The 15292-nt window shown below is 41.3% G+C and overlaps 1 protein-coding gene across 2 annotated transcripts; it reads left to right on the plus strand.

Annotated features, from left to right (window-relative positions):
* The first annotated feature begins 1839 nt into the window (after positions 1 to 1839).
* Positions 1840 to 14755, plus strand: LOC101172978 (receptor tyrosine-protein kinase erbB-3). Of its 2 annotated transcripts, XM_011477097.2 has the most exons (28): positions 1840 to 2516; positions 3554 to 3708; positions 3807 to 3993; positions 4158 to 4283; positions 4373 to 4435; positions 4541 to 4659; positions 6446 to 6587; positions 6674 to 6787; positions 6853 to 6970; positions 7047 to 7120; positions 7208 to 7298; positions 7522 to 7724; positions 7797 to 7929; positions 8024 to 8117; positions 8480 to 8637; positions 8740 to 8796; positions 10199 to 10340; positions 10436 to 10555; positions 10637 to 10735; positions 10838 to 11023; positions 11092 to 11247; positions 11323 to 11398; positions 11477 to 11623; positions 11700 to 11797; positions 11882 to 12058; positions 12168 to 12239; positions 13061 to 13355; positions 13459 to 14755. In XM_011477097.2, the coding sequence occupies exons 1-28, from the start codon at positions 2438 to 2440 to the stop codon at positions 14283 to 14285; spliced, it is 4308 nt and encodes a 1435-aa protein (XP_011475399.1). In that variant the 5' UTR covers positions 1840 to 2437; the 3' UTR covers positions 14286 to 14755. The 2 variants fall into 2 exon arrangements, with proteins under 2 accessions (XP_011475399.1, XP_020560320.1); XM_020704661.1 differs by lacking the exons at positions 1840 to 2516; positions 3554 to 3708; positions 3807 to 3993 and having other exon boundaries at positions 4164 to 4283; positions 4567 to 4659.
* Positions 14756 to 15292: the final 537 nt, after the last annotated feature.

A 15292-nucleotide genomic window follows, 5' to 3' on the forward strand; every position in this document is an offset into this window, starting at 1 on the left:
GAAACAAGGGTCTTTTTACTTTCTAAAGATTCTGTTTTTGCAGTTCAGAATGTTATCATATTCCATTCTCATATACACAGTTCTATTCAATTGCTCAGATAACTGTTACATTTGAAATGATTCAAAATGTTAAAGAACTGACTACATAACTGCAGTGGATGAGGATGGAGTGGGTCAAACAGGTGGGAAGAACGCATCTCTGCCTCACTTCTCTTCTGTTTTCCTAACTGTTGCCATCAAAAGAAGTTTGGCCCAGTCAGGTGGTTTTCCTGCAGACTCACTGCTCTCTGCAGAGTCATTTAGTCTGAGCCCATCAGAGGGGGGCATGTTGGGGAGAGCGTGTCTCCAAGGGTGTGACAGCAGTATGTGCGGTGGAGCAGCTCCCAGGGCCACCAGCCCCCAGGGCCCCCTGCAGGACGGCTACAATAGCAGCCCCAGGGCGGATGCCATTGCTGAGATTCCCACCCGTAACCGGGACACCTTCACCCGGGGTACAGACACACTGGCAGCAGCCGCACAATCAATTCATCAATCTCTGAGGAGAGAGGACACTGCAAAAAGGCCGCGGCGGGCCCCGCTCACAGCTAGCCCTGTACAGCAAAGGGCCACCAGCGCTGCTGCTGCTGAGGTTTTCTGGAAAAACCAGAAAGAACAAGAAAATTACCTTTCTTTGCAAACTAGGATGTGCATTGGCTGACATGGAATGCTGAAAGACGCTGAAATATAAACACTAACGAATGCCAATGTAACTGCAAAAACATCCAAGTAACTTGCTCAAGGCTACATTAGCAGAATAATTTAAACACAAAAACGTAAAATAAAGTTTATTAATACCAACTATTAACTAAAAATATTTCCAGGCTAAATTAAAGAAGCTGAATCAGATAAAGAAGGTAAAAATGGTTGAACAGTGCTAAATGCTAAGTTAGAGGGACACATTTTCATAAAGTTTCTTCTTTAACAAAATAAAGACAGATGGAAGGCTTAAAAGGCATTCAAGGGGCTAAAAGCAGTACAATAATTGTTAATTAGTTGAACATTTGATTTTAAATCTGTTTTAAGTTTAATTAATTCATTATTTATGTTTTGTCTTTGTCTTATATTACATTATCTTATCTTATTTTATCTCATATTATATTATTATATTATTATATCACAATATTTAACAGATATCTAAATTCATCTTCTTGTACTGTAACAGCTGAGTCAAACTTTTTGAGCAAATTTCCAGAAAAAGCCCCTTTACTTCCTTGACATTAGCACTGGTTGGTGGTCATTTTATTGGCCAGAGATTAGAGACTGAACCAAAGCCTGCAATTATATAATCCAGAAATGGATGTGCACACTGAGTCCACCTACTGCTCAGAGGCTTTGCAGCAGCTCCGAGGCCCCAGAGGCCAACACTCAGACTCTGTCTCCTCCTGCTGGACATTGAGCTGCTCACCAATGTGAGACAATAACGCACAGGTCAACCATATATGGTGAAGCCAGTGGCTTTTCTTAAAATCTTTATCTGGTTCTCTCAGAATTCTTTGGTTTCGGCTCTTTCTTTAAAGACCAAGATTAATAGCTTGTCGGTCTTCAGCATGTACAGATATCCATCCATCAGAGTCTGCTTGTTCAGGTTTTGTGCCACCGTCTCAGGAATTCAGTCATCTCCAAGGCAATTTTCCTAAATTAAGTATGCTCTTGTTTTGGGTTCAAAAGTCACTTGACTATCCAACAATGAGGCTGTTGTGGCAGGCTGCTCCACACGCATCAAAGAAGTGATTAAACAGTTGACAGGCCTGTGTGGACAATACTGCTCTATAGGGGGAAAACAGTGCGGCCACTCAGACTGGACAGTCACTGAGTGAGAATAACACTCGCTCCGCAGGCAGAGACTCACAGCACTGAAAGACAACAACATACAGGATGGATGCTCTTTAAACTGATAAACATAGATGAGGCTTTTAGATTCTTTGATTTGTTCAGTTATATCTTTTATTGTGCAAAGTTTTAATCATTGTTTTTTTTAGACATTTCTTTTTTTGCAGCAAAGCTAAATACTTAAAAGAATTTATTCACTTTCAAATATTCAAGAGAAATGTTGGATTTTTCTTTACTCCCTGTAAATAGTGATGCTCCAGCTCTGTTGGAAAAAGAAGACGGACCAGCTTCTGATTGGTGAAGAACTCTGGCTTTGGATCCATCAGACAGCCTACTCTTTGGGAGGGAAATCCCAGCATCTGAGTAATCCACAGCGTCTCGCTCTGTTGCAGTCTCTGTTTTGACCTGAGCGATCTTGGTTTTCACGTTTCAAGGAAGGAATTGAATCATTTAATCATTTTCCATGGACGGAGGAGGAAACTTAAGTTAATTTTTGCAACCATCTACCGAATACCTAAGAGAGTTTCACAGATGTGCTGACGTTTCAGTGAAGAAGTTCAGTGTCAGCATGGATCAGCTGCCAGTCATAATACTGTTAATGGTTTTCTCATGTGGGATTCAAACTGAGCTGTTACAAACACATGAAGGTAGGAGAAATCTACTTCCATTTGAATGACCTTGTTTTCAGGGTTTCTGCTGCTGTGAACATTTGTCTTCGCCTATTTCTTTTCATTGTAAAGACTCAGGTCCTATATTCAGCAAATGAAGGAAGATAAAGAGAAGTGGTGAAAAGTTCAAGGAAACACTGCTCTCTATATCAAAATTTCCAAAAAATAGTTTGCAAAAAACTTTGAGATGACAGTCACGTGCAACAGGGATGTTATTTAATATTCATCTACATTTAAAATCAGTCAAATGCACTGTTTTACTATTGCAAATAGGTTTTTGTGTAGCTACATTTAAAGCTCAATTATTTTCAAACCTTGAATGGTTTTCGAATCAATTAAAGACAAAACTTAAGGTACTGTATGATAATGGTTTTTTGTGGCAAAAAATGGTGTAAAAAGTGTAAAAAGACTTCACCAAAAGATGCTTTGCTTCTCTTGTTGATACGTGCGAGTTCAAAATGAAAACAGGAAATGGTATTTACTGCTGCGGGTTGCTTATCTTTGCACACGCAGAGCCAGAGCCTCACTTTCTGTTGTTGGTGTACATCTCCTTCCGTTCATTTGGCTTCCCTCTGCCAGAGGGGCCTGCTCACACATGGCCCATTGTCTTTTGGTATGATCTCAGCATCACTCACCCTGCAGATGCACACGCATGCACACATAGAAGCCCTGTCTGTCACTGCATCACTCTTCACTCACTGGAACACTGTCTACATTTATTGCTTTTTCACAATGAGGCACTTTGTCTGAGATAAAGACCTTCTCCCTTGACCCTCTGCCTCCTCTCCATCACCTCAGGCCTGCACTGTGACCCTGGGTTCCAGCCCGCCTGGTCTCTGCTGCAAACGCAGCATCATGGAACACAATAATCAGACTTCATTTCTGTCAGTTCCAGGGTGTACATAAAAGATCTGATGAAGTGAATCAGTGGCAACCTTTAGGTCACATCAGGTTTGCAGAAAAAACATGATGGAAGCGTTTGCTTGAAAATGTTTCTTCTTCCCTGCTGGTATCAGAGGTGTGTCCTGGTACTCAGAATGGACTGAGCTCCACCGGCTCACAGCAGAATCAATACAACCTGATTAAAGAGCGGTATGAAGGCTGTGAGATTGTCATGGGAAACCTGGAGATTACTCAGATTGAAAGCAACTGGGACTTCTCCTTCCTCAAGGTAAAAGCTGGTGCTCTCCAGCTGATGATTTGTTCTGATGCTGTGAACTGTGAATCTGGTCTCATTAAGTCTAGAAAAATCCCTTTTTTTCACTCCAGACGATCCGAGAGGTGACCGGTTACATCCTTATTGCGATGAACCACTTTCAGGAGATCCCCTTGGGTCAACTGCGGGTCATCAGAGGGAACAGTTTGTATGAAAAACGCTTTGCCCTGTCAGTTTTCTTCAATTATCCCAAGGATGGCTCCAGTGGCCTGCGGCAGTTAGGGCTTGTGAATTTGACAGGTAAGAAGAATGAGATTTAGAAATAAAAACTAAACAAAAGGCTATCTGGATTAGAATTAAAGATAAATGATCACTAATTATTTTTTTATTTGATTTGATAAACTGTTCCACATGTATCAAAGGTTTGATACATGTAGATGAAAGGTGTTTTTGTCGTTTCACAGAAATTCTGGAGGGCGGAGTACAGATTATCAATAACAAATATCTCAGTTATGGCCCCTGGATCTTCTGGCGAGACATTGTACAGGACAGCACTGCGCCAATAGAAATCCAGTACAATGGAGAAAAAGGTTTCTACTCAGATATTCTCTAACTTCTTTCCAGACTGTCTCTTTCCTTTTTTAACCAGCTGTTTTTTTTTATGTTACCTCCCTCCAAGGCTCCTGCCACAAATCCTGTGGAAATTATTGTTGGGGACCAAACGAGCATCAGTGTCAGATCTGTGAGTTCTCTGTTACTGGTTTCCTCACATAAAGACAGATCTGAGAGGTGCGCGCTGAAGGTGTTCAGATTTTCTCTGATCCAAACTGCGTCTTTTCTGTCTTAGTGACTAAGATGGTGTGTGCCCCGCAGTGTAATGGCCGCTGCTTCGGAACCAGCCCTCGGGACTGCTGTCACATAGAGTGTGCAGCAGGATGCAGAGGCCCTCTGGATTTAGACTGTTATGTAAGGAGTTTGGCTTTACTGCTTCAATCAAACAGGTTTTGACTTACTGCAAAAATTTTGCACAAACTGCTGTGTAAACATGGTGGAAAAAAGGGAGCAGCAGTTTCATAGCTAAACACACTAACATGTGCATATGTTAAACACATGAATAAAAGATTTACATTAATTTAAGCATGACTACAGCTTGAAAAATAACATTTCGTGGCCACAGACTATTTCTCGGCACAACCCCAAACCTAATTTAATATAATTCAATTTCAATTTGTAGTTGTGACTGTGATGATGCAATTTTTTTTGGTTATTTGTTCTGAGGCGCAAAGAATTTGTTTTTGAAATGTTGTGATAAGGAGATGCGAAATCCCAACCAGGAACAGGAGTTTAACCCTTGTGCTATCTTAGATGACCCCACCCTTACATTGACGAGTTATTCCTACCATGGTGGTACAAAGGTGGATAAAGGTGGAAAGATTTTATGTAATCCATGGATCCCAGTGAAGTGAAGTGACAAATAATTGAAGAAAAAAGGTTCAGCGCACTGTCTAGTGGGTCTAAATGACCCAACTCCCAATGTTAAAGTGCCTAGGATAGCACAAGGGTTACAACTAACTTTACACACACGCAATATGCCAGGGGTGTCCATACCTTTAGCAAAAAGGGCCAGATTTAGTGAGGTGAAAATGTGAGAGGACAAACCTTCGGCCTGCATTCTTTGAACCTTTATAATAAAATAAAATGCAAATGAACTATTATATCTTTTTACAATAGAATCTTTTCATTTTTTTACCATAGAGCAAAAATAAATGAAAATACATTTTTACTAAAATTACTATGAATTTCTGATTTAAAGAAAAAGTCTGTGTGGAAAAAAACTTTTGTCAACATTAAATCTGGGTTCAAATGAAACATTACTCATTACTCTTAGTTGAATACTTAAAGTGAACATCGAAATTTAAATCATGTGAACAGAAAAATAACACAAAAAGGAGTCTTATTTTGATCCCAGAAGCATATAAATTTTGTTCTCCTTATTTGACCCTTAAAGCTCTGAAGGTGAAGTGGCCACAGGTTGTTGTCAAAGGTTTACAATGGATTATGATGCGTTTACAGTGGATATGATGTAAATTATCTAATCAAATGAAGAAATTGCACACACAGTTGAAAGTGCTGGGGGCCAAATATGATTGATTTTATGGTAGGAGCCTGAGGACCGGTAGCAATTTGAACGTCAGCCATATTTGGCTCATGGGCCGGACTTTGGACATGCCTGCAATATGCAGGACAGCAGTTGAAATGTACACAGGTATGCTTTAAACAACTGTATAGCCCCTAATAAATACAATAAATAAAAAAAGGAATAGGTGTTGTTACATCTTAGAGTTGGTTCCAAGTTGAGATAGTCTTTCCAGGTCATGTCATATTCTTAACATAAGAAAGAAATTAAAATTAATAAACGTTTCAGAATGTATGCGATTTCATCAGTAGGACATTTAAATTGATTGCCTTACTGTACTGCATTTTCATTCCATATCCGTTTTAAAAAAATTGTTTTTGGTTTTTTAGGTAGACAATTTTAACATCTGAACAGATGAAAAATAGCCGCTGGGCTGATTCTGGCTCATTTTAGTAATGTTTTAAATGTGCACTGTCCCTAAAAAGGCAAAATAATAACAATTACCATTTGAAAATATCATTAACTGTCCGCGCATTGACTTGCATTTGCATGTTTAACGTATTTTTTGTGAGAAAATGCTCTAACCTCTGTCTCTTTTTGTGCGTTTCTGTGAAGGCGTGTCGTCATTTCAATGACTCTGGAGCCTGCGTATCTCAGTGTCCCCAGTCTCTCATCTACAACAAGCAGAAATTTCAAATGGAAACCAACCCCAATGCAAAGTATCAGTATGGTTCAATCTGTGTGTCTCAATGCCCCAGTGAGTGGTCGGTTTATGGATTCTGCTCTAAACCATTCTCTGAGATACTTATCAGCATGTGTTGGATCTGTTTTCCCTCCCTTTAGCTCATTTTGTGGTGGATGGAAGCTCCTGTGTGAGGGTCTGTCCTCCAGACAAAATGGAGGTGGACCGAGATGGTCAGAAGCAGTGTGAGCCATGCAGTGGATTCTGCCCAAAAGGTAACAGCGAGACAGCATTTCCTTCTTCTGGATCATTTCTCACTTGGCTTTTGTTGCCTCTGTAGTTTGTGAGGGTACAGGTGCAGAGCACAGGCAGACGGTGGACTCCAGCAACATCGACAGCTTCATCAACTGTACCAAGATCCAGGGCAGCCTTCACTTCCTGGTCACAGGAATCCTCGGGTAATTCTTGACACCAGTAGCAGAATCTGTGAAAGGCCTGGTGCAGTCGGCATGTTCATGTTTCTGTCTTTCACAGAGATGACTTTAAAAGCATCCCACCACTTGACGCGAAAAAGCTAGAAGTTTTCCACTCTGTGAGGGAAATTACAGGTAAGGACGGGGTTCGTTTCCACATAAATAAGTAATTGTTGCTCTCAAACGATGGGATTTTTAATGGTTTTATTGTTTCATTCCCAGACATTCTGAACATCCAGTCGTGGCCCGAAGAACTGAAAGATCTTTCTGTATTTTCTAGCCTTACCACCATTCAAGGGCGGTCGCTCCACAAGTAAGGCTAATTTTGCAGCAAAAAATCCCATTTTGAGTAGGAAAATTGAATTTATTAATGGGTTTGATTTCTGGGTTCATTCTTAGAGCTTTAAGGGTAATTTTTATTCTTTTATTGTTGGTTTAAAACTAAAGCAGGACGTGTTGCTGTGGTTTAGTTAAGAACTATTTCGAAATAGTTCTTAACCTTTCTTCTTTCTGTCTTAAACCCCTCAAAACAAAAGGCGTTTCTCCCTGATGGTGATGCGCATCCCCACTCTGACCTCGCTGGGTCTGCGCTCTCTCCGGGAAATCAGTGATGGCAGTGTGTACATCAGCCAGAATGCCAACCTCTGTTATCACCACACTGTGGACTGGACGCAGCTGTTCAGAGGCCACCGAGTTCGAGTCAACAGTCTGAACAACAACAAGCCACTCACAGAGTGTGGTGAGAAGAGTTTTCAGTGTTCACTTTTTAGGCTGGTGCATGACATGAATTGAAGCTCAAATGTGTTTGCAGTTGCTGAGGGTCACGTGTGTGACCCTTTATGCTCAGACTCGGGCTGCTGGGGTCCAGGCCCGCAACAGTGTCTTTCCTGCAGGAACCACAGCCGCGACGGCACATGTGTTGGAGGCTGTCATTTTTACTCTGGGTCAGTAGTGATGAGGAGATTGTCTTGTTGCTAAACTTGCTCCTATGCTCCTCCTCCTCAGTGGATAAGTATTTTCTGAACTTTGTGTCTGCAGCACTCCCAGAGAGTCTGCAGGTTCTGATGGAGAGTGTGTCAGCTGTCATCCAGAATGCAAGCCTCAGCGGGGGGAAATCAGCTGCACAGGACCAGTAAACAGATAAACTCCTGATCAGAAATGTCTCATTACGTTACCTCACAAGTAGCTGCATAGATTTCGTTTGCTGGATTTTACTCTTCCTTGTTCAAAACTAACAGCTGACTCAAAACTGTCTAACTTTACAGGAGAACTATTAAAATCAGAATTTTATCAAAAGACTTTACACTTCTTAAAACTTCTAAAAGTGGCATAAACGCTAAAATGCCTTCTTCAAATGAAACTGGTAAAAGATTTCATGCATTTTCAATTCCCAAAAGAAGTTCCCAAATATTTAATTTATTCTTCCGCTTCTATTGTATCCTTGCTCCCTGTGTGGAGTGTCTTTATTAAGCTATTTATCTCCACATCTTTTAGGGGGCCAATGACTGTGTTGCTTGTACCAATTTGCGAGATGGTCCGTACTGCGTGTCCTCCTGTCCCTCTGGAGTTAATGATGGGCAGAGAGGGCTGATTTTCAAATATCCCACTAAGGAAGGTCTCTGTGAGCCATGTCATCCAAACTGCACACAGGGGTGAGACGTAGAGAAAAATCCTTTCCTTGTATGTGTCATTTCTCATTTTTGTACAGATTTAGGGCTATCGATCATTAAATACCACCTATGTTTGTATTAAAGATGCTTTGGCCCGGGGTTAAATGACTGTTTAGAGACATCAAGGCTGACAGTGAGCAGGTGAGTGTTTCAAATATGCTAAGAAGAAAAAGTGAATGTAAAAATTGTTGTTTAAAGTTTTTAACCCCATTGATGCCTCTTCTTCTTTTCCTTTCGGCTTTTCCCTTCAGGGGTTGCCACAGCCAATCAGCTTCCTCCATCTAATCTTGTCTTCTGCATCATCTCCTCTAACACCAGCTACCTTCATGTCTTCATTCATCCATAAACCTCTGCAACCTCTTCCTCTAGACCTCTTGCCTGGCAGCTCTACACTCAGCATCCTTCTACCAATGGATTCACTGTCTCTCCGCTGGACTTGTCCAAATCATCTCAGTCTGGCCTCTCTCTGTATCTCCAAAACCTCTAACATGCGCCGTCCCTCTGATGTACTTATTCCTGATCCTATCGATTCTGGTCGCTCCCAAAGAGAACCTCATTATCTTCATGTCTGCTACTTCCAGCTCTGCCTCCTGTCTTGACCTCAGAGCTACTGTCTTTAGGCCGAACAACATGGCTGTTCTCACCATAGTTTTGTACACCTTTCCTTGCATTTGAGCTGAAACTCTTCTGTCACACCTGATACTTTTCTCCACCCCTTCCAACCTGCCTGCACTCGTTTCTTCATTTATTTTCTACACTCTCCATTACTCTGGACTGTTGACCTTAGATACTTCAAATCTCCCACCTTCTTTATCTGTTCTCCCTGTATCCTCAATCTTCCATTGGGTCTCTCTCTCATTCACACACATGTGCTCCGTCTTACTTGGGGTTGCCTTCTTTTCCTCTCCTTTCCAGGGCAAACCTCCAACTCTCTAGCTTCTCCTTCACCTGCTCCTGCTAAAAATCACAATGTCTGCAAAGATCATAGTCCATGGGCATCGATGCCTATTGATGCAAATATGCACCAAACCCATGCTGCTCCAAAATTACCTTAATCTAGCATCTAAATGAAAGCAAAAACACAAGTGACATTTTTCTTTTCATTGCTGGAAATAAACTCAAACTTCAAGGGGTTAAAGGGCAACAGCAAAATCATCAAATTCGGGGGTAAATTATGTTTAATTAACAAAAACTAATTTTTTGTTAGGTTTGTGCATTTAAGGATACATAGAAGATTACTGTATCTAATTCTTGTGTTTGTGTTTTCTAATTGTCTTCACAAATTTTATTTCCTTCATATATTTTAATACTTTAAAGGGCTGGGTTTTTTTATGCAAAATAATCGGAAATTTGTTTCTCTTTTCTTCAGCCAAGTTTTTCTCTGTTTAAATGAAAATGTATGAATTTTATTTGTAGAAACTGATATTTTTTCTGGGAAAAGCTTTCTGAAATCCACAAATGGAGAAGCCTGATGCTGAGTGTCTGTCTACCACGTGTTTTGTATAAACTTGTTTTCCATCACCTCCTCTGCTTGGCTCCTCAGCGGCCAGATCACTGGCATTGCTTTGGGGGTCCCATCTGGCTTGATTTTCTGCCTGGTGTTGTTTTTCCTGGGAGTTCTGTACCACAGGGGCCTCGCCATCCAACGCAAAAGAGCCATGAGGAGATATCTGGAGAGTGGAGAAGTAAAACTCTACCAGCTGAATTTTGCTGATTAATCTTCTGGGTGCAGCCGTTTGACAGAGAAAAAACAGAAATAACTGTGGGGTTATTTTCACAGAGTTTTGAGCCTCTGGGTCCTGGAGAAAAAGGGGCCAAAGTTCACGCCCGGATTCTGAAGCCATCAGAGTTGAAGAAAATCAAAGTCCTCGGCTTTGGGGTCTTTGGCACAGTGCACAAAGTATTTTCTTCTGTTGCAAGAAATTTATCTGTTAGCCACTGATTTTTGTCATATTCTTACACAATAATGTTTGTATTCAAGGGCTTTTGGACTCCAGAGGGAGAGTCTGTGAAGATACCAGTGGCCATTAAGACTATCCAGGACATCTCAGGCCAACAGACGTTCACAGAGATCACTGATGTGAGTCTCCTGAAAAACAGAAATTAAACTGAACAGGGTGAGGAAACACCCAAGTAGATGAATTTCTTAAAAGACTAAATGAGTACAACTTTTTTGTTGCAGTACATGCTTTCCATGGGCAGTCTGGATCACCCCTACATCGTCAGGCTGCTGGGAATTTGCCCTGGCGCCAGCCTGCAGCTGGTGACGGCGCTCAGCTCTCAGGGCTCCGTACTGGAACACATCAGGCAGAACAGGAGCAGCCTGGACCCTCAGCGGCTGCTCAACTGGTGTGTGCAGATCGCTAAGGTGAGTGCGTCTGAAATCTTTCTTGTCGTGAAGTAGGAGCAGTAAGAGAACATGAGCTTGTGTAACAGGGTATGTTTTACCTGGAAGAACACTGCATGGTTCACAAAAACCTGGCTGCCCGGAACGTCTTGTTGAAAAACAACTACCAGGTCCAGATCTCGGACTACGGCATGGCAGACCTCCTTTATTCCAATGACAAGAAATACATCTACACAGATGCAAAGGTAGCTGCGACTCACTACGTTTTTGCCAAATAATTTTAGCATCTCTCTTCTTACATCATTATTCTCCTCTTACAGACACCCATAAAATGGATGGCACTTGAAAGCATCTTGTTCCGGAGATACACCCATCAAAGCGATGTCTGGAGTTATGGTGGGGGGCTTTAGGGAGCTTGCTGGTTGTTAAACTTTAAGAGCAGAGTTTAAACGCGGCTTTTCGGCTCTTGGACAGGGGTGACGGTGTGGGAGATGATGTCCTTCGGGGCTGAGCCGTATGCCTCAGTGCAGCCTCAGGATGTACCCGGCCTCCTGGAAAAGGGAGAGCGTCTGTCACAGCCTCACATCTGCACCATAGATGTCTACATGGTGATGGTTAAATGTGAGTAGAGATGCTCTGACCCCAAACATACCAAAGAAATATGCGCGACGATCCATTCATGTCTTTTGCTGTTCAGGCTGGATGATTGATGAAATTGTAAGGCCGACGTTCAAAGAACTGGCGAGTGACTTCACAAGGATGGCGAGGGATCCACACAGATACCTTGTTATGAAGGTGGCAATGTTGGTCACTCATTTACAACAAAGAATTTTAGAAATGATTTCATGTTTTAAACTGAACTACTTTGCATTATTTCAGCTGGAAGGAGAAGATGCAGCTCCAAGTGAGATCTGCAGAAGAGAGTCTGAGAGAGGACTTCTGGATCCAGATTTAGAAGACCCAGATGAGGAAGGACTGCAGGACGCTCTGGCTACTCCTCCTCTTCAGCACTCTCCATCCTGGAGTCTGCCCCGTTCCCGCATTAATTCTTACAGGGTAATACATAACAACATAGATTTATTAGGCTCATTGTAAATGTCTGCCACAATTTCTAAGCAAGATCTTTCAGTCAGTGTAAAACATATTTTTTCTTCCTGACCTATAGAGTGGGACATCTCAGGCTACACCAACTGGATACCTGCAAATGACCCCGAGCCCTGTTAACAGCATCCGCCAGGTGTGACACACACACACAGCTGCTGAAGCTCAGTATTTGGCAATATTATTGAAAATTAATTAACAGAAATGTACTGTATATTGTAGGGGTGTCACAATTAATCGACTTAATTGATTTACATTCCTAAAATTCAACCAGATCAATCTGTCAGAGGCAAGTTGGTAATTGAATCGACCATACATTATAAAAATAATTTCAAAATGAAATAAATGATTATATTGATATTAAAGAACGCCATTTGGATTGAGACACGGTTGGTTTGTTTTAATATTACGTAAAAACGACCAAGTGCAAACAACACAGATGTGATGCAGCAAAAAACGATCAAACCCTGATTACAGCCCCATGTGTGGAAACACTTTGAATTTAGCAAAGACATGTGGCCATACAGTATGGTAAAATGTTCTAATAATGTTCTGTTTGTGTTATTTTGATGTGGAAAAACAACAGTGGTCTGAACCTTTATGAAACTAAAATGTGAATGGATTTGCCATTGATTATTATTTGCTTGTTTGTTTGTACACATATTTAAATACAAGGAATCTGGAAAACTTCACCTGCCCTGTTTAGTAGGTGTTTATCTCTGAGTCCCACTACTTGAATTTTTGGCTTAAAATGTCTTGGACTCATTTTAGCTCAGTGAATGGGATCGAATCGCATTGTTTAAAATAAACCAGTATTGACTATAAATCATATCAGCAACCATAAATTATGATATCAATTAAATCGTTGTTAAAATGAATCGCTACGCCCCCATGCTGCATAAAAAACTCTGAGTATGCGAAAAGGTTGCAGCACCAGTATCTCTTTTTTGGTTTCAGCTTTGGTTTCACCGTGCCCGTCTGAGCTCAGTGCGCACGCTCCCAGACCAATCAGATTTCAGGAGAAGTGGTAGGGAGGCAGAGCTGCATGTGGAGGGTTTACCGACTGGGAGAGGTTACAGGACAAGGTTTGACTCGGAAAGAAGTAATCTTCGTGATCCCGTTGGCCAACAAAGAAAGCTTTCAACTGCCTCAAGTCCATCCTCTTACAAAGTGTGGACTGCAGGGGAAGAAGAGGAAGAAGTGGACCGCCAGGGCTACGTTCTTCCTGGGTCACTAAGCAACTCAGACAGAGGTAAGTAGGTTGCAGAAAATGATGACAAGCAAACATAACTGTCCATTAGAATTATCCTCACCCATGAATTTTCCATATTTTTTCCTGTTGCATTATCTCACAGTTTTCAGGATCTGTAAGTCTGGACAAAGGAACTCCAGGTTGAAAAGTAACCTGGTGCTTGTGGTGACAAACCCCCAAGAATATGAAACCATGAACACAGGACCAATTTCTTCCCCCTGTTTAACCAGCAGTGAGTCACAAAATGGAGATGGCTTTCTGGTGACGTGTTGTAGTGATGCAGCGTTGCCCTCCCCAACACTCATGGCCTTGTCACATATGGAGGACACATCCCATGAAGAATCAACTAGAAGTAATGAAGTCTACTCCAGCAAAACTGCAAACAACCAAAGAGATTCTACAGACGCAAATCCGGACATAAACGGCCAAGCAGAGACAGACCACAAGAGTGGCAGGTATGAATACATGGAGATCACAAGGTCCAACTCTTCAGACGAGTTTGATCCGAAGTTGGATGTGAATCAAAGTCAGGTGTTGGCTGTAAAGACAGAAGAAGCAAATCAAGCAGTTGAGGTTCTGAAAAACCAGCACAAGGAGGAGGAAGAAATGGCGAAGAGCCATGACCCAAACCATCAGTCCACTCTTCCAGAGGATCTGAGCTGTGGGGTCACTCATGCACCAGATGTGCTGGTAGCTGGAGGAGGCAAAGTGGAAGAGTATGAGGAGATGGTTTTTGGAGTGGTGCCTGCTGGGTGGGGGTGCACAGATTATGAGAATCTCCCAGTGAAGGGAAGGGCTTTTACTGAGAAGGCTGGGGATTACATCAAGGTGTGTTCTGGCATGAGGGATGCAGGCAACAACACATCCTTTGATAACCCAGACTACTGGCACAGCAGGCTGTTCCTCAAACCAGATGCTGTGCTCACCTAACAAAACTGCTGCAGATACACAATTTACAGACGTAAAATGCTGTCATACTTGGTTAGACTAGGTTTGATGTTGTGCTACATGTTTGCATATATTTTTTAAGGATACATGTTTTTAAGTATGCTTTTATTTTGTAACTATTTTGCATCATGTTAAAACTGCTAAAAAATGAAAACAAAAAATATTGCAGATTAATGGGGACACATTTGAAATTGCAATAATCTGAACAGGTAAACATAATCTGCCTAAGTGAAATGGCTCCTATAAAATGCTCTCTGTACTTCTCATATACATTTTATAATTTGTGCTGATTTTTTTTAATCCAGTTTGGTGTTATGCAATCTTTTTTTTAAGTTCTGCCTTTTTTTAAACTTTGTTTTAAAAAAGAGAAATCATTCTTGTATTTGTGAATGTACTTTTTATACCTTATAACTATATAAAAAAAAACTAAAAAGAAATGAACTTGCATTTAGTAACACTGAAAATGTGAACATCCTAATTAAGATCAGAAAGGTGGCACACAAACGGTTTAACACAGAGAATTTTATTTTAAATATATGTTTATTCTACACAAACAGTGATTTTTTCAAACAGCATTGAATCCTAATTCTACCATAATATACTGGTAACTGCTAACTATGTAATGACAAGGTGGCCCAAGTCTGTGTCACCCTGTATTGGTTGGTCCCCAGCCTGGATAAAGTACAGGGTTGTGACAGGAAGGGCATCCAGCGTAAAAATATATGCCAAACCACTTGTGCGAATCAGTGAAAGCTGATTTGCACAGGTGACCCCTGAATTGATGCTGTAAACCCCTGAATGGCCATAACAGCATTTGCCATGGCCAAATACAATTGTGGCCAAAGATGAATTTATAAAGACTTTAAGGGTGAACTCCAGAATTCAAGGTACATCAGTATTACACACAAGGATATACATAAACTGTGACAACAATGATATGATGTCACCTCTAGGATTATGAAGAGCAAATGCCTGAAGTGGGTGGAGCA

Source organism: Oryzias latipes, chromosome 7 (genome assembly GCF_002234675.1).
Source record: "Oryzias latipes chromosome 7, ASM223467v1".
Lineage (NCBI taxonomy): Eukaryota > Metazoa > Chordata > Actinopteri > Beloniformes > Adrianichthyidae > Oryzias > Oryzias latipes.